This window comes from Lolium rigidum, chromosome 7, assembly GCF_022539505.1.
Source record: "Lolium rigidum isolate FL_2022 chromosome 7, APGP_CSIRO_Lrig_0.1, whole genome shotgun sequence".
Classification (NCBI taxonomy): domain Eukaryota; kingdom Viridiplantae; phylum Streptophyta; class Magnoliopsida; order Poales; family Poaceae; genus Lolium; species Lolium rigidum.
The window spans coordinates 78,733,366-78,752,488 of NC_061514.1; the positions used below are offsets into that span (position 1 = coordinate 78,733,366).

Here is a 19,123-nt window from a genome sequence, read left to right on the forward strand (position 1 = left end):
TGGAGTCATCCGTGTGTTGCAACCATCAAAGCCTGATAGTTAGATCCAGTAAGCGAAGTAGAGGCTGCAGGGGAAAGCGAACTGCCTTTGTTTTAGTTGTCCGCCCCTTTGGTTCTAGAAGATGTTTCAGCACTTGATTTTGTTTTATGGCCTTTGAAATTTATATTTTGCCTTTTTGTTTCTTTCAGGTGGAGAGAAGAACAATTTTCAGAGAAAGGATAATCAGGTAAAAACTTATATGCTATTTTTGTGTGCGGATACTGCTTATTTGTTGGCACTAAAGGTTATTTTCAGAAATCATGGATATTCTCATAATGATATGTTTTTTTCATGTATTTAATTATGCAGGAAATGAGGAATGAAGAACTATAATACTGCTATCTAACACACCCATTTTCAAGTTTTGCAATTAGTTTGGCAATTCCGTAGTCCGTCAGACTGCAACTTTATGCATGTACAAAGTACTCCTCTAATTGATGAATAGGTAAGAATTGTAATATTTTGATAAATGTTGTTTTTTCTGCTTGCAGTCAATTAAATGTGCAGAACACTGAGTGTGAATAAACATAGCTTCAGTTTACTGATACTACCGCATCCGACAATGATCTATTTTTAATTTTCTATATGCACATGTCGTACTAGAAATTGTCAGACAGAAGTTGTTTCCCTGATTACAGCTTTAAGTGATTCAGCCATGTTCTTATTCTTCTGGATACACAGAAACTATTAAAGCCACGAGCATACATAAGTGCGCTTCTATCTAACACAAGAACTTCAGCTCGGGTGGAACTACTTGTGCTTTAATATCTGGACTATTTTTTGTTTACTATGAAGTTACGAATTGACAATAATATTTTTCTTCTGCGTAGACTTTAATATTTCCTATGCTTATCTAAATACAATATGTCTTTCCCTCAACAAATGAATGTGTTATTTAGTATAAAAGTGTAACTGGATATGCTATTTGCAGCACCATGTTATTTATTAACAAATGTATTATAAATGTTTATCTTTGGGTTGCTGGGTATATCCCGTAGTCTGCCATACAAAAAGTCATTTTTATGGGAATGGCTCATTCACAACAAGATGCTGGCCACAATGTTTATAATCCACTGGGGGGCAACATCCACCCAGACTGAGTCCTCGGACTAACTCTTAGCTCCCGTTTTAGTAAGTTCATGGGCAGCAGTGTTGCAAACACGTCTTCTAAAGGAGAATAAGTATGAATCAAAATTTAGACTGCATAAGCTTATTGCCTCCTTCACAAGGACAACAATGGTTTGCCCCAGCCTTGATCGCTCCACCAATTGCAACTATACAAGCGAATGCTTCAGAATGTAGTGCATCTCTAAGTTGCACCGATTTTTCTACGCCAGCAGCAACTTAATCACCCGCTTGGTCACGAATGATGTAACCCCATCCTTCAATCTTTGCTCGCTAATTCTCATGATCTACCATATAGCTCCGCAGCAACGCGCGGGGTATTATCTAGTAGTATCAACATGCATATCAGGTACCTCGGATTGAACTACTAAAAATCTATATCCTACACTCCGAGGAGCATAACCTAGAAAGATACAATCCACTGTCTTTGGTCCAAGTTTGCGCTTCTTAGTAATTGGAATATTGACTTTCGCCAAACATCCCCATGTGCGCAAATACGAAAGTGATGGTTTTCTCCCAGCCCACTCCTCGTAAGGGGTTTTATCTTTATTCTTGTTAGGAACTCTATTCAGGACATGACATGAAGTCAATAAAGCCTCCCCCACCATGCCTTAGATAAACCAGCAGTGGCTAACATGGAATTCACCAAGTCAGTCAGCGTGCGGTTTTTCCTCTCGGCACCCCCGTTTGATTGGGGTGAATAGGGAGGCGTCCTCTCATGAATAATGCCATGTTCCTCACAGAATTCATCAAAGATTTTAGGAAAATATTCGCCACCACGATCCGACCTAAGACGCTTGATCTTTCTCTCTAGTTGATTTTCAACTTCGGCCTTATAAATTTTAAAGTAGTCTAAAACTTCATCTTTAGTTCGCAACAAATAAACATAGCAAAATCTAGTCGCATCATCAATCAATGTCATGAAATATCTCTTTCCACCTTTTGTCAACACACCATTCATCTCGCATAGATCAGAATATATGAGTTCTAGAGGTGCCAAGTTTCTCTCCTCGGCCGCCTTGTGAGGCTTCCGAGGTTGTTTTGATTGTACACAACTATGGCACTTAGAACCTTTGGCAATGGTGAAATTCGGAATTAAACTTAAACTGGATAGCCGAGACATTAAACCAAAATTAATGTGACATAAACGAGAATGCCAAACACTGGTATCATCACTAACATTGCCACAAATATGGTTCACAGACTTATTACTAAAATCAGAAAGCGAAAAGCGGAACAAGCCTCCGCACTCATAGCCTTTACCAATAAATTTCAGATGAGTAAGCCAGAGCATGGCCTTAACCTGCCACCTCTTAAAGTGCACACCGGTAAACTTATCCGGCCTCAGTGCATCGGAAAAACCAGCCATTGTTAACTCAGGAAATTGCCTACAATTAGGTTTTTGGATTGTTGGATAATTAGGTAAATTTCCATGATTAATTCCGGAATATTAAGCATGACGACAAGAACTACTAACATGTGAAACTCGAACATACTAGATGCAGTGATCAACATGAACAGTAGCAGAGCAAACAGGACAACATCCATCGCTAAATCAGATCGAGATATGTCGCACGTACCGATCCGGTGGAGGTGGCGGTGAAGGTGTAGCGACGACGATGTTGCAGCAGTAACGTTGTTGATGACAACGTTGTTGATGACGGGGACGACGGGTCGTAGTAGACGGCGTTGAAGACGGCGGTAGGCAGCACCGCCCAACTTTGACGGAAGGCGACCCGTGATGAAGAGCTTGAGCAGTCGCGCAGAGCGCTTCCCAAAAACCTATTTCGCCCTCTCCCGTACAGGATCGCAAGGACAAGCAGTTCCGGAGACCTGCTCTCCCGTTCGCCGATGCACGTCGGCGCGCGGGATGGAGTAGGCTACGATGGCGGCGCAAGCAGAGAGAGGTGGAAACCCTAACTCGTGTATTCAGTATGTTTCGCGGTAGCCGGGCAAGAGATTATATAGGCTCTGGAAAACCCTAGGCAACGTGGGCCACGCCCACGTCGCACGAACGTTTTGAGTCGGTTACGGATAGCCCACGATCCGGGAGCGACCCGAACCGACTAACCGCGACGCGTCCGTCTAGGACTCCGTTCGTTTTCCCCGAGCCGCAAAAAGTAAGGAAAGTCTCGGCTCGAGGCTCAATCCACTCACCACGAGCGCGGCGCGCGCGTCGTGACGTGTTGAGTCGAGACGAGCGAGGAGGAGGAGGAGCGTGCGCGTGTAGCACTCCTTTTCTCACTCACTTACTATTGGTGGAACAACCCACCTTATAAGGTGGTCTAACTTCCTCCCAACTTTCCATGTGGGACTAAACTTCCCACATCTTGCCACTCCCTAGTGAGCTGCCACCAACTTGGGCTCAAACTCACAAGGCTTCACTATGTGGGCTTTGAGATTTATAGGAAAATCTGAAATCTAGTATGGGCCATTAAGTGTAGGCCCAATATTTCAACAATCCCCCACCAGATCTCAAATCCCCATTTAGAGATTTACCAATACTCACTCGCTTGTTTATATACCAGGTGTTTCAGCGTGAGACCGTTAAGTTGAACTTCCGCCTAGAACCTTAAGCTACATCCATTCACACTTGAACAATGGACTAAGCCTTGAATTGCAAGTTTTGCGTGAACAGGGTTTCACTCAAAGTCATGACCAGTTCATGGCTGCCAGTAGCCTACCCCGCGGGTGAATCATATGCGTCATACTTCGTGGTCTCTTCATGAGTTTACTAGAGATCACCCAAATCTCATAGATTGTGACGTTTAACAATCGGACTCATATAGGTGTGTTATTTCAAGAATGCTCGTAGGACAGCATCTTTGCTAAAATATCCAACATAAACACATTAAGGCTTTTGCCAACCTGCCTTACAGCAATTGAGAGTTGTGCATCTTCACGTAGAGAGGGTTACATAATACTCTCCTCAATTAAACCACTAGTTTGTTCTTCCCGTGTCCTAATTCACGGGATCTCCGATCACAAAGGTTGGGTTACCACTATGGTGTAACATCAACGGGTCTCAAACCCATCTCCCTCGATGCACTTTCTATCACATTACGCGATAGTCCCTTTGTAAAGGGATCTGCCGTGTTTTTGTCTCTGTTTGAATATATGTAACAGCTATTACTCCGGAGTTTCGCAATTTCCTCGACAGTACTTCAAACGTCTCTTGACGTGTCTTGATGACTTCGCGTTATCCTTAGAATTGTTCACTTTGACAATTACAGTTTGATTGTCACAATTCAAAAGGATTGCCGGAACAGGTTTTTCAACCATAGGCAAGTCCATCAAGAGCTCACGCAACCATTCTGATTCAACAGTGGTTGTGTCTAAAGCGATAAGTTCTGCTTCCATAGTTGACCTCGTCAATATGGTTTGCTTGCAAGATCTCCATGATATCGCGCCACCTCCAAAGGTAAATACATACCCACTTGTGGCGTACGGATCAGCTACATCCGAGATCCAATTCGAATCACTATATCCTTCAAGCACGACTGGGTGCCCTGAATAGTGAATCCCATAACTCATTGTACCACATAGGTAGCGCATGACCCTATCAAGTGCATGCCAATGATCAGTACCCGGGTTTGACAAGAACCTACTCAACTTGCTAACAGCAAAAGAGATGTCGGGTCTAGTCACGCTTGCTAAGTACATGAGTGAGCCAACGATCTGAGAATATCTCAATTGATCTACGGCAATCCTCCGGGTCTTGCGTAATGTCACACTGGGATCATAAGGTGTTGGAGAAGACTTGCTATCAATATAGCCGAACCGGCTCAAGATCTTCTCAACATAATGAGATTGTGTTAGAGTAATCCCACTCTCGTTCTTAATAAGCTTGATGTTCAGAATCACATCAGCTTCTCCCAGATCTTTCATATCAAAGCACTTTGACAAGAAAGACTTGACCTCGAGTATTACTTTCATGTTTGTACCAAATATCAGAATATCATCCACATACAAACATAGTATAACACCTTCGCCCCCACCATGGCGATAGTAAACACACTTGTCGGCCTCATTGACAACAAAGCCTACGAGGTTAAAGTTCCGTCAAACTTCTCATGCCATTTTTTAGGTGCTTGTTTCAGGCCATATAAAGATTTCAGCAACTTGCACACCTTTCTTTCTTCACCTTTTACTACAAACCCATCAGGCTGATCCATATAGATTTCCTCTTCCAATTCTCCATTAAGAAAAGTTGTCTTTACGTCCATTTGATGAACGATAAGACCATAGGAGGCAGCCATGGATAGTAGTACTCGAATGGTGGTAAGTCTAGCGACAGGTGAATAGGTATCGAAGTAATCTTCGCCTTCTCTCTGTGTGTAGCCTTTAGCTACAAGCCGCGCCTTGTACTTCTCAATATTACCATCAGGTCTTAGCTTCTTCTTGAACACCCATTTGCAGCCCACAGGCTTGCATCCATGGGGTCGTTCTGATAGCTCCCAAGTTCCATTAGAAAGAATCGAGTCCATCTCATTATGAACAGCTTCTTTCCAGTCATCTGCATCTGCAGCATATGCCTCTGCAATGGAAGTGGGAGTATCATCCACAAGGTACACAATGAAATCATCACCAAAGGATTTTTCAACCCTTCGTCTCTTGCTCCGTTTAGGAGCTTCATTGTCATCCTTCTCAGGAACATTCTCATGTGATTGTTCAAAATACTCATTAGATGTACTAGACTCAGTGAATTATCTCGGTAGAAATTCTAGCAATGCTATGCATATCTTTCATAGGAAACATATTCTCAAAAAATGTTGCATCACGAGATTCCATAATAGTATCAACTTGCATATCGGTACCTCGGATTGAACTACTAAAAATCTATATCCTACACTCCGAGGAGCATAACCTAGAAAGATACAATCCACTTGTCTTTGGTCCAAGTTTGCGCTTCTTAGTAATTGGAATATTGACTTTCGCCAAACATCCCCATGTGCGCAAATACGAAAGTGATGGTTTTCTCCCAGCCCACTCCTCGTAAGGGGTTTTATCTTTATTCTTGTTAGGAACTCTATTCGGGACATGACATGAAGTCAATAAAGCCTCCCCCACCATGCCTTAGATAAACCAGCAGTGGCTAACATGGAATTCACCAAGTCGGTCGGCGTACGGTTTTTCCTCTCGGCAACCCCGTTTGATTGGGGTGAATAGGGAGGCGTCCTCTCATGAATAATGCCATGTTCCTCACGGAATTCATCAAAGATTTTAGGAAAATATTCGCCACCACGATCCGACCTAAGACGCTTGATCTTTCTCTCTAGTTGATTTTCAACTTCGGCCTTATAAATTTTAAAGTAGTCTAAAGCTTCATCTTTAGTTCGCAACAAATAAACATAGCAAAATCTAGTCGCATCATCAATCAATGTCATGAAATATCTCTTTCCACCTTTTGTCAACACACCATTCATCTCGCATAGATCAGAATGTATGAGTTCTAGAGGTGCCAAGTTTCTCTCCTCGGCCGCCTTGTGAGGCTTCCGAGGTTGTTTTGATTGTACACAACTATGGCACTTAGAACCTTTGGCAATGGTGAAATTCGGAATTAAACTTAAACTGGGATAGTCGAGACATTAAACCAAAATTAATGTGACATAAACGAGAATGCCAAACACACGGTATCATCACTAACATTGCCACAAATATGGTTCACGGACTTATTACTGAAATCGGAAGCGAAAAGCGGAACAAGCCTCCGCACTCATAGCCTTTACCAATAAATTTCAGATGAGTAAGCCGAGCATGGCCTTAACTCCGCCACCTCTTAAAGTGCACACCGGTAAACTTATCCGGCCTCAGTGCATCGGAAAAACCAGCCATTGTTAACTCAGGAAATTGCCTACAATTAGGTTTTTGGATTGTTGGATAATTAGGTAAATTTCCATGATTAATTCCAGAATATTAAGCATGACGACAGTAACTACTAACATGTGAAACTCGAACATACTAGATGCAGTGATCAATGAACAGTAGCAGAGCAAACAGTACAACATCCATCGCTAAATAGATCGAGATATGTCGCACGTACCGATCTGGTGGAGGTGGCGGTGAAGGTGTAGCAGACGATGTTGCAGCAGTAACGTTGTTGATGACAACGTTGTTGATGACAACGTTGTTGATGACGGGGACGACGGGTCGTAGTAGACGGCGTTAAAGACGGCGGTAGGCAGCACCGCCCGACTAGGATGGAAGGCGACCCGTGATGAAGAGCTTGAGCAGTCGCAGAGCGCTTCCCAAAAACCTAATTCGCCCTCTCCCGTACAGGATCGCAAGGACAAGCGGTTCCGGAGACCTGCTCTCCCGTTCGCCGATGCACGTCGGCGCGCGGGATGGAGTAGGCTACGATGGCGGCGCAAGCGAGAGAGGTGGAAACCCTAACTCGTGTATTCGGTATGTTTCTGCGGTAGCCGGGCAAGAGATTATATAGGCTCGGAAAACCCTAGGCAACGTGGGCCACGCCCACGTCGCACTAACGTTTTGAGTCGGTTACAGATAGCCCACGATCCGGGAGCGACCCGAACCGACTAACTGCGACGCGTCCGTCTAGGACTCTGTTCGTTTTCCTGAGCTGCAAAAAGTAAGGAAAGTCTCGGCTCGAGGCTCAATCCACTCACCACGAGCGCGGCGCGCGCGTCGTGACGTGTTGAGTCGAGACGAGCGAGGAGGAGGAGGAGCGCGCGCGTGTAGCACTCCTTTTCTCACTCACTTACTATTGGTGGAACAACCCACCTTATAAGGTGGTCTAACTTCCTCCCAACTTTCCATGTGGGACTAAACTTCCCACATCTTGCCACTCCCTAGTGAGCTGCCACCAACTTGGGCTCAAACTCACAAGGCTTCCACTATGTGGGCTTTGAGATTTATAGGAAAATCTGAAATCTAGTATGGGCCATTAAGTGTAGGCCCAATATTTCAACAATCCCCCACCAGATCTCAAATCCCCATTTAGAGATTTACCAATACTCACTGCTTGTTTATATACCGAGTGTTTCAGCGGAGACTGTTAAGTTGAACTTCCGCCTAGAACCTTAAGCTACATCCATTCACACTTGAACAATGGACTAAGCCTTGAATTGCAAGTTTTGCGTGAACAGGGTTTCACTCAAAGTCATGACCAGTTCATGGCTGCCAGTAGCCTACCCCGCGGGTGAAGCATATGCGTCATACTTCGTGGTCTCTTCATGAGTTTACTACAGATCACCCAAATCTCATAGATTGCGACGTTTAACAATCGGACTCATATAGGTGTGTTATTTCAAGAATGCTCTGTAGGACAGTATCTTTGCTAAAATATCCAACATAAACACATTAAGGCTTTTGCCAACCTGCCTTACAGCAATTGAGAGTTGTGCATCTTCACGTAGAGAGGGTTACATAATACTCTCCTCAATTAAACCACTAGTTTGTTCTTCCCAGGTCCTAATTCACGGGATCTCCGATCACAAAGGTTGGGTTACCACTATGGTGTAACATCAACGGGTCTCAAACCCATCTCCCTCGATGCACTTTCTATCACATTACGCGATAGTCCCTTTGTAAAGGGATCTGCCAGGTTTTTGTTTGTTTGAATATATGTAACAGTTATTACTCCGGAGTTTCGCAATTTCCTGACAAACTTCAAACGTCTCTTGACGTGTCTTGATGACTTCGCGTTATCCTTAGAATTGTTCACTTTGACAATTACAGTTTGATTGTCACAATTCAAAAGGATTGCCGGAACAGGTTTTTCAACCACAGCCAAGTCCATCAAGAGCTCACGCAACCATTCTGATTCAACAGTGGTTGTGTCTAAAGCGATAAGTTCTGCTTCCATAGTTGACCTCGTCAATATGGTTTGCTTGCAAGATCTCCATGATATTGCGCCACCTCCAAAGGTAAAGACATATCCACTAGTGGCGTAGAGATCAGCTACATCAGAGATCCAATTCGAATCACTATATCCTTCAAGCACAGCTAGGTGCCTTGAATAGTGAATCACATAACTCATTGTACCACATAGGTAGCGCATGACACTATCAAGTGCATGCCAATAATCAATACCCGGGTTTGACATGAACCTACTCAACTTGCTAACAGCAAAAGAGATGTCGGGTCTAGTCGCGCTTGCTAAGTACATGAGTGAGCCAACGATCTGAGAATATCTCAATTGATCTACGGCAATCCTCCGGTTCTTGCGTAATGTCACACTGGGATCATAAGGTGTTGGAGAAGACTTGCTATCAATATAGCCGAACCGGCTCAAGATCTTCTCAACATAATGAGATTGTGTTAGAGTAATCCCACTCTCGTTCTTAATAAGCTTGATGTTCAGAATCACATCGGCTTCTCCCGGATCTTTCATATCAAAGCACTTTGACAAGAAAGACTTGACCTCGAGTATTACTTTCATGTTTGTACCAAATATCAGAATATCATCCACATACAAACATAGTATAACACCTTCGCCCCCACCATGGTGATAGTAAACACACTTGTCAGCCTCATTGACAACAAAGCCTACAGAAGTTAAAGTTCTGTCAAACTTCTCATGCCATTTCTTAGGTGCTTGTTTCAGGCCATATAAAGATTTCAGCAACTTGCACACCTTTCTTTCTTCACCTTTTACTACAAACCCATCGAGCTGATCCATATAGATTTCCTCTTCCAATTCTCCATTAAGAAAAGTTGTCTTTACGTCCATTTGATGAACGATAAGACCATAGGAGGCAGCCATGGATAGTAGTACTTGAATGGTGGTAAGTCTAGCGACAGGTGAATAGGTATCGAAGTAATCTTCGCCTTCTCTCTGTGTGTAGCCTTTAGCTACAAGCCGCGCCTTGTACTTCTCAATAGTACCATCGGGTCTTAGCTTCTTCTTGAACACCCATTTGCAGCCCACAGGCTTGCATCCATGGGGTCGTTCTGATAGCTCCCAAGTTCCATTAGAAAGAATCGAGTCCATCTCATTATGGACAGCTTCTTTCCGATCATCCGCATCTGGAGATGCATATGCCTCTGCAATGGAAGTGGGAGTATCATCCACAAGGTACACAATGAAATCATCACCAAAGGATTTTTCAACCCTTCGTCTCTTGCTCCGTTTAGGAGCTTCATTGTCATCCTTCTCAGGAACATTCTCATGTGATTGTTCAAAATACTCATTAGATGTACTAGACTCAGGAATTATCTCAGTAGAAATTCTAGCAATGCTATGCATATCTTTCATAGGAAACATATTCTCAAAAAATGTTGCATCACGAGATTCCATAATAGTATCAACATGCATATCAGGTACCTCGGATTGAACTACTAAAAATCTATATCCTACACTCCGAGGAGCATAACCTAGAAAGATACAATCCACTGTCTTTGGTCCAAGTTTGCGCTTCTTAGTAATTGGAATATTGACTTTCGCCAAACATCCCCATGTGCGCAAATACGAAAGTGATGGTTTTCTCCCAGCCCACTCCTCGTAAGGGGTTTTATCTTTATTCTTGTTAGGAACTCTATTCGGGACATGACATGAAGTCAATAAAGCCTCCCCCCACCATGCCTTAGATAAACCAGCGAGTGGCTAACATGGAATTCACCAAGTCGATCAGCGTGCGGTTTTCCTCTCGGCAACCCCGTTTGATTGGGGTGAATAGGGAGGCGTCCTCTCATGAATAATGCCATGTTCCTCACAGAATTCATCAAAGATTTTAGGAAAATATTCGCCACCACGATCCGACCTAAGACGCTTGATCTTTCTCTCTAGTTGATTTTCAACTTCGGCCTTATAAATTTTAAAGTAGTCTAAAGCTTCATCTTTAGTTTGCAGCAAATAAACATAGCAAAATCTAGTCGCATCATCAATCAATGTCATGAAATATCTCTTTCCACCTTTTGTCAAAACACCATTCATCTCGCATAGATCAGAATGTATGAGTTCTAGAGGTGCCAAGTTTCTCTACTCGGCCGCCTTGTGAGGCTTCCGAGGTTGTTTTGATTGTACACAACTATGGCACTTAGAACCTTTGGCAATGGTGAAATTCGGAATTAAACTTAAACTGGATAGCCGAGACATTAAACCAAAATTAATGTAACATAAACGAGAATGCCAAACACTGGTATCATCACTAACATTGCCACAAATATGGTTCACAGACTTATTACTGAAATCAGAAAGCGAAAAGCGGAACAAGCCTCCGCACTCATAGCCTTTACCAATAAATTTCAGATGAGTAAGCCAGAGCATGGCCTTAACCTGCCACCTCTTAAAGTGCACACCGGTAAACTTATCCGGCCTCAGTGCATCGGAAAAACCAGCCATTGTTAACTCAGGAAATTGCCTACAATTAGGTTTTTGGATTGTTGGATAATTAGGTAAATTTCCATGATTAATTCCAGAATATTAAGCATGACGACAATAACTACTAACATGTGAAACTCGAACATACTAGATGCAGTGATCAACATGAACAGTAGCAGAGCAAACAATACAACATCCATCGCTAAACAGATCGAGATATGTCGCACGTACCGATCTGGTGGAGGTGGCGGTCAAGGTGTAGCAGACGATGTTGCAGCAGTAACGTTGTTGATGACAACGTTGTTGATGACGGGGACGACGGGTCGTAGTAGACGGCGTTGAAGACGGCGGTAGGCAGCACCGCCCGACTTGGACGGAAGGCGACCCGTGATGAAGAGCTTGAGCAATCGCGCAGAGCGCTTCCCAAAAACCTAATTCGCCCTCTCCCGTACAGGATCGCAAGGACAAGCGGTTCCGGAGACCTGCTCTCCCGTTCGCCGATGCACGTCGGCGCGCGGGATGGAGTAGGCTACGATGGCGGCGCAAGCAGAGAGAGGTGGAAACCCTAACTCGTGTATTCAGTATGTTTCTGCGGTAGCCGGGCAAGAGATTATATAGGCTCGGAAAACCCTAGGCAACGTGGGCCACGCCCACGTCGCACGAACGTTTTGAGTCGGTTACAGATAGCCCACGATCCGGGAGCGACCCGAACCGACTAACTGCGACGCATCCGTCTAGGACTCTGTTCGTTTTCCTGAGCTGCAAAAAGTAAGGAAAGTCTCGGCTCGAGGCTCAATCCACTCACCACGACGTGTTGAGTCGAGACGAGCGAGGAGGAGGAGGAGCGCGCGCGTGTAGCACTCCTTTTCTCACTCACTTACTATTGGTGGAACAACCCACCTTATAAGGTGGTCTAACTTCCTCCCAACTTTCCATGTGGGACTAAACTTCCCACCTCTTGCCACTCCCTAGTGAGCTGCCACCAACTTGGGCTCAAACTCACAAGGCTTCCACTATGTGGGCTTTGAGATTTATAGGAAAATCTGAAATCTAGTATGGGCCATTAAGTGTAGGCCCAATATTTCAACAATAAATTGGAATGAACAATGCAGTTGTCCCAAGTAGGAGAGGACACACAATAGGAGCATATAGTTGTCAACCCTAATCAGAAAACGGGACGCTGATAAATTCATGGCAGGTCCTGTGTCACCTGAAGACACATTCAGGAGGTTATTGCGGACGCTGAAAATTCATGGCAGGTCCTGTGTCACCTGCAGGCACATTCATGAGGATATTGATGCAACAGTTGGTAGGCGTAACAATGAACAATGAGATCATTCAGCTATGACCGTTAAAACTGTAGTACATTGTATTATGTTTACAAATGGAATTACAAATGGATTAACTTCCTCTTAAATTGGAATGAACAATGCAATTTCCCCAAGTAGGAAAGGACACACAATAGAAGCATATAGTTGTCACCCGTAATCAGAAAACAGGACGCTGAAAAATTTATGGCAGGTCATGTGTCACTTGAAGGCACATTCAGGAGATTATTACAGGACGCTGGGAAATTCATGGCAGGTCATGTGTCACCTGAAGGCACATTTAGGAGGTTATTGATGCAACATTTAGTAAAGTGTAACAATGACATATGAAGAGATGTCGCAGTATGTGCAAGCAAGTCAAAAGAAATAACAATGATAAGGAATAAAAGGTAGTATACCTAGGGAGATACTGTTCCATTAAGTCTTAAGCTGTGATGCAAATAGGATGTAGAATTAGTGCTTGGGTACGGTAAGATCCAAGGTATATGTAAACAACAGGTGAGTTAGATAACTACCTGGCAAGGCTAAGGTTTATGCTTCCCCTTGAAGAGCACCTTGGCCGTGCAGTTCTTGTCTATCGTGCTCTTTCTCTTCCTGTCTTTGGTTGCCTCGCCCATGTCCTGGTACAAAGAATATTAGAGCACCAACAGAGGTTGCAGGCCAGAACAGAGCCGACCACGCCTCGCACCCGGACCTCCCACGTACCTTCCGCAAGTACGACGATCACCGAACACGGAGAAGGCGACGGATCATAAGATAGCCTACCGTGGATATATCGTCGCTTCTTCTCCCTCTGACCTCTATCCTGCAACTACAACAGATCAAGAGCCGCGGTCAGAGAACCAATCTCATCCATCCTCAAGGTTAGAGACTGAAATAAACGGCGCTGCACATGAAGAAAATAAGCCATGAGAAGAAGAGGAAAGAGAAGATGCTGCAGGACGGACATATGAGAAGCGTGGCTCGCTCGGCGACGTCGGCCGCTGCCTATTAGGTTGCTGGTGAAGTTCTCCACCTCCACCGGGACGATCTCCTGCATGGAACACTAGCCGCTGGCCTGGAACGCCTCCAGCGCCGTCCAGAATTATTGGCAAGCAGAGACGTAATGATAAACTGGACAGGTAAAAAAGATGTGTCAACTAGGGAATGTTCGCGGTGGCCCAAAATCATGCACGGTCGGTGAAGATCGGTTACACCGGAGGTTGAAGGTGAACATAACAAAGGGAAAATAAGGAACAGGACCGCAGAAAAATGATCTACCGGCTGTATCCCGGTAAATCTGATTTGTACATACGGGAAAAAGGAAGGGCAATGAGCTATCATCCCGCATAGACAGGGCCTTTGCGCGGCTACAGTCAAAAAGAAGGGCGTGGCGAAGCGCGATTGGAGGAAACAATTAACATAATAGTACCCAAAACCGTTCTCCTTGTAGCAAAGGGAGTTAACTTTGATATAGGTGTTAACATGCAAATTGTAAATATAGCATGCTTTGCTTATTGTCTTCATACTTAAGGATGCTACAAATGAGGCCCCAAAACCATTTTTTGGGGAGGTTCAACGTTAGTTTCTCAGTAAACAAGTGGGATTAGCAGGTCATCTAAATTGTATGTCTTGCCTTCATTGATTTTAACTATTATTATATCGTTGCACACTTTTGTTGCTTATATTGCCTTTTAGCGGGCACCATATTATAGTATGAGAGATTGTGTGGTATAATGCTCCATTATATTAATTTGATATACGCAACTCTATAGCTGTCGATCTCATCGCTAATTTTTCTCTAGATTTGCCCATGGCTGGGGGCACCCACCCCCGTCGGTCTGGACATGTCTGAACACCCCTAATTGGACAAAGTTTGGGGTGATCCCATTACATTATAAGGGGCACCGGTGGAGATGATATCAACCATTACGAGTATATAGATTTAAACCGTGTCTAGGAGGAACTAGACACTTTTTTGATATAGTAGAAGCGGGATTTGGTGTGACAATTCTGAAATTCGTCCCTGACAGGAATCGAACTCCGGTCGTTGGGGTGCGCCACTGCGACCCCAACCACTGGGCTAAGCCCACGTCGTCCCGTTACGAGTATATAAATATGCACCTTCATTGCATGTACAATAATTATGCGCCTCGTACATCTAGACAATGAGATCTTGGAGTACATGGTTCATAAACCTTGAAGATAAATCATGTGTGTCATGCAAATCCGTACACCCAGTCCGCCATACGCAGGTATGACAATGGGGTGAGCTCATAGTAGTAGGGCTCTACTTAACATAACTTATACTCCCTGTGTATCATATTAGTTGTCGCTGGTTCGGAACAGATGGAGTATTTAGTATCAGCCTTGAGGGGTCGTAATTCATATCTATACCGAAAGAGAAACATGATGGATACGTGTATCCACAACATTAGAATTATCAGGAATATGCTCTTAGAGTCTGCACTTCGCCCATCGGCCCAGAACCTGTGAGGAAGTCTAGGTACCACTTCGCAGACTTCTTTGGAGTCCTCTGTTGCGTTACAAAATCCACATGGTATAGCCCGAACCTTACGGTGAAACCGAAGCGCCACTCGAAGTTGTCCATAAGACTCCACACGAAGTAACCACGCACTTTTGCTCCTCCCCTATAAGCATGCCAATAAGTCTTAAGTTTTTTTTAGCATTCGTTGCGTGGGTTTTTACTGAATGTATCTATGGTACAGTATATAATGTGCGCAAAGAATTCAATGTGTTTGTGCATGTGACCTGATAGCTGAAGAGATACATGACAGGTAGCCCTCAAGGTAGTTCACTCTTCCGGTGTCATTGGTCATGTCTTCCATATTGTTATTGTTGTACTCAGAGTACCCTGAAATAAAAGAAGAGAAGGTACGTATGGTAACACATAAATCATTGATAACCGAAGAAAATTACTGCAAAAGCATTCTGGGTTTTATGATGTATGTGCCACTCACCGTTCTCGGTAACATAGATAGGTACGTTCTCATATCTGTGATTGACATACTTGACAACCTGCTCCATGCCTTCTGGAACATCATAGAAACCACCGAGTGCAGTCTGGAATGTTTTGAACACATCAAACATGCCAACAAAAAGAAGAAGAAAATGGTAGGAACATTAATGTGTAGTAGAAATTGTTCTTACTGGTTTTCCAATTCGTACACCATCTTTTTCACCTGTAGCAAAGACCAGTGCATTTCCCTCGTAAGTATTAAGTTCGCACGGGGAAGAGATGCAATCCTTAGCGTAAATCGCAGTATAATGGTTTACACCAATGAAATCCACTCTGTTTTGCAATAACATCTTCTTTGTTGGGGTGAACTCCGGTAAGTTTGACGATAACATCTCACGCATTTCTTTGGGATATTCTCCGAAGAATATTGGATCCAAAAACCTATGGACGGGAAAAAAGACATGAAAACAATTGTATCACATTATAACCAGGTTAAGTTTATCCTATATTAGCACAATATATATAAAGTCAATGTGAAGGATTTTCATATTGTTACATACCAATGTATCTCAAACGACAATGCACGTTGTGCCGCCACAATATCCTCTGTGTTATTCGTTAGCGGCTCATAAAATTTCATGGAAATCACAATTCCGATCAAGCCGCCTTGTTTCGCCTAACACACATGGATCAAAGGTCTAAGATAAATGTGACTTTGCATTTTGGATGCATCTAGATGGTATCGCAGTGCCAACAAAAGTTATTGCACATCGCCATATCGGTAGAGTATAAATTGCGGGGTGGGGGTGGGGGTGGGGGTTACCTGATAGTTCTTCTTGTAGTTGTCGACAGCTGCGGCATGAGACATGAGGATGTTGTGAGCCGCGATGTACGGTTCCTGTTGGGAGTTCCCACTGTGGCAGTTCCCGAACGGCGGGGAGCAGCGCTTGGGAGGGTATGCCCCCAGCATGTAGGCGAACTTGGTGAACAGGTTGGGCTCGTTGAACGTCGTCCAGAACTTGACCCGGTCACCAAACGCCTGGAAGCACACGTCCGCGTAGTGATCGAACTCCTCCCTGGCATTGGAGCAAGGTAAATTAAAACCAAACCTGGTAGAACTGTAGTCAAATGTGGAACAGATCAACGGTACACACTGAATCCCAGCGCCCAACCAGCTGCCGTAGCGGGTCTCTAGCTCGTACGGCAAATCGAAGTGATGCAGCGTCACAAATGGCTCTATCCCTATTCGATATTGTTTTTTCTGATTGTTTAGCATAACTTTGTTGTTTAGGATTGCTAGCTCATCATTGAAGATTACTACCCAGTGTGGAATGTAAGATTATACCTTTCTGCAGGAGTGCATCGATCAGGTGGTCGTAGAACGCTATTCCAGCTGAATTAATGCCTCCAAACTTGCCTCCTACGATGATTCAACAACAGTTTGTCAAAGAGCTGAACAGTGACATATGAAAACGCATAAAACTTGGAGCAAGTGTATCTATTATTCTTGGCATACTTGGCAAGATTCTCGCCCATGAAATCGAGAATCTGTACGAGTTGACGCCCAGATTATGCATGATATCTACATCTTCCTGCAACAGTACATTGGCATTTGGTACAACTTAGATGCATCACATGGAAATTAATGACCAGGGATTGCTTGTCTCCTGATTTTGTACCATGTACCGGTGGTAGTGATCGTCGGCTACGTCGCCGTTCCGTCCATCAGCGATATCCCTAGCTGCGGCGAGCGAAATCAAAAAAAAAAAGAATAGAGCAAATGAGGAGTTTAATAAACTTATAAAAAGAGCTGGCCTCAAAACCTGATGATAACACGTGCAGGTCAACTTGTGACTGTGAGAACTCTTCAAGGAGCCCTGCTCCGGTGCTCCCCTCTAAACAAAGTTGAAGGGTAATAGTTGGGTTTTTTTCATGTGTTGGGTCCACCGAAACCCATATCCAGCTCATGTATACCAGTCTGTATTGATACGGTATGTGTACCTCACGTAAGAAGGAAAAAAGAGGTCACGTGACTAGTTAACGATCCCATCTGTCTAAGTACCGCCCCACGTTGTACAATAACGAGCTACAACACAACGCGAGCCATACGGGCCTGTACAGGGATTTACGAACGGTAGACCTACACCAAAATTACGATCGTGCCCCCGCTTATGAACAAGTATGGAAAGATCTCCACCGTTGTTGTATTTGACGTACCCATAATTTTTCAGGGGAGGAGCACCGGAGCAGACGACCTCTTCAAGATTTTGACATGCCAGATCGACAGCTCGGTGCAATTACAGCTCACGCAGAAGGATATGTTTCCTTCTATTTGTTTCATGCTACTGATTACTTTGACAGGTGTCATGTTTTATTTTTGTGTTTTTCTCTTCTTTTTTAGCTGTGTATATCCTTAATGTATTGATTAGTTCTTGATATTTCGTTGCTGGAGAGACCACGCATAATTAGTATCTTCTTGTTACTAATATATTTCCTTTATCGAAAAGATTAACGAATTTCTTAAGGAGAGTCAATCATCCAAACAATCAAATGTTTCTTTGGACTCTTGGCTATAACAGGAAATGGCGTGTCTATTGTATCTAATAATATCCTGGTGATGATTCGCTGACAGAGTAATCCAGCTCAATGAGTAGCATACATGGTGGATTAACAGAGCATCATCCAACCAAAAATCATGTCTATGGCATTACGCGTGGATCTCCGTCTCTCTGTTTGACAGAGTGCACCAAGCAAGGGGGAGGGAATCGTGCAGTCAGTTTCAGCGACAAGAGAGAGAGAGAGAGAGAGAGAGAGAGAGAGAGAGATGACCTACAGTGCGTGTGGATGAAGACATCCCAGTTGTTGAGACCTTTGCCGTCCTCCAGGTACGCGCCCTCAACCTGAAATCGAAGTCTAGCTTGGTTGTGCATTGGGATTTGGGAGCGAACGAACAGCAGACAAAGAGGCGACGGCGCCAGAGGCATAGCCAGCTCAAGCTCCACACCAACTAACCTGGTAAGCAGATGTGGAGGCGCCGAAGAGGAACCCGGGAGGGAACTCGCGGCGGTTGAGCCCCCGAGCGGACGGCGCGAGGATCGCCAACGACGCCAATAGCACGGCTGTTACGCCCGTCGCCGCGCCCATTGAAGGCAACGCTTCTTCGTCTACGACGGTCGACGGCCCACTACAGAGCTCCGGCGCGCAACCTGCCCATGTCCGATTTAAAAAGAAGCTCGAGTGTTCGGTGTTGGATAATTAGGCACAATTTCCATGATTAATTCCAGAATATTAAGCATGACGACAGTAACTACTAACATGTGAAACTCGAACATACTAGATGTAGTGATCAACATGAACAGTAGCATAGCAAACAGTACAACATCCATC

At 44.1% G+C, this 19,123-nt stretch overlaps 1 protein-coding gene and 1 long non-coding RNA gene across 5 annotated transcripts; both read right to left on the reverse strand.

The window, feature by feature from the left end:
* Window positions 1-12,726: 12,726 nt before the first annotated feature.
* Window positions 12,727-13,582, reverse strand: LOC124674293. The gene is made up of 3 exons (XR_006992968.1): window positions 13,293-13,582; window positions 13,176-13,206; window positions 12,727-13,045 (listed from the first exon to the last, which is right to left on the reverse strand). It is a non-coding gene; the product is annotated as an uncharacterized LOC124674293 (long non-coding RNA).
* Window positions 13,583-15,126: 1,544 nt separating this feature from the next.
* LOC124674291 (beta-glucosidase 16-like) lies at window positions 15,127-18,925 on the reverse strand. Of its 4 annotated transcripts, XM_047210331.1 has the most exons (12): window positions 18,749-18,917; window positions 18,570-18,636; window positions 17,416-17,477; window positions 17,253-17,328; window positions 17,082-17,156; window positions 16,891-16,978; window positions 16,560-16,812; window positions 16,297-16,412; window positions 15,928-16,177; window positions 15,738-15,840; window positions 15,529-15,631; window positions 15,127-15,407 (listed from the first exon to the last, which is right to left on the reverse strand). In XM_047210331.1, the coding sequence occupies exons 1-12, from the start codon at window positions 18,878-18,880 to the stop codon at window positions 15,200-15,202; spliced, it is 1,533 nt and encodes a 510-aa protein (XP_047066287.1). In that variant the 5' UTR covers window positions 18,881-18,917; the 3' UTR covers window positions 15,127-15,199. The 4 variants fall into 4 exon arrangements, with proteins under 4 accessions (XP_047066287.1, XP_047066285.1, XP_047066288.1 ...); XM_047210329.1 differs by having other exon boundaries at window positions 16,560-16,978; window positions 18,749-18,925; XM_047210332.1 differs by lacking the exons at window positions 16,891-16,978; window positions 17,082-17,156; window positions 17,253-17,328 and having other exon boundaries at window positions 17,423-17,477; window positions 18,749-18,913.
* Between the last annotated feature and the right edge of the window lie 198 nt (window positions 18,926-19,123).

What these genes read in the sequence shown, in the direction of transcription:
- LOC124674291 (XM_047210329.1), bottom strand. Translation starts at nt 18,880, where the DNA reads ATGGGCGCGGCGACGGGCGTAACAGCCGTGCTATTGGCGTCGTTGGCG. An exon ending in GTGTACGAATTGGAAAACCA is followed by an intron (nt 15,841 to 15,927) that starts GTAAGAACAATT and finishes AAAACATTCCAG; the next exon opens with ACTGCACTCGGTGGTTTCTA. An exon ending in TATCTATGTTACCGAGAACG is followed by an intron (nt 15,632 to 15,737) that starts GTGAGTGGCACA and finishes CTTTTATTTCAG; the next exon opens with GGTACTCTGAGTACAACAAT.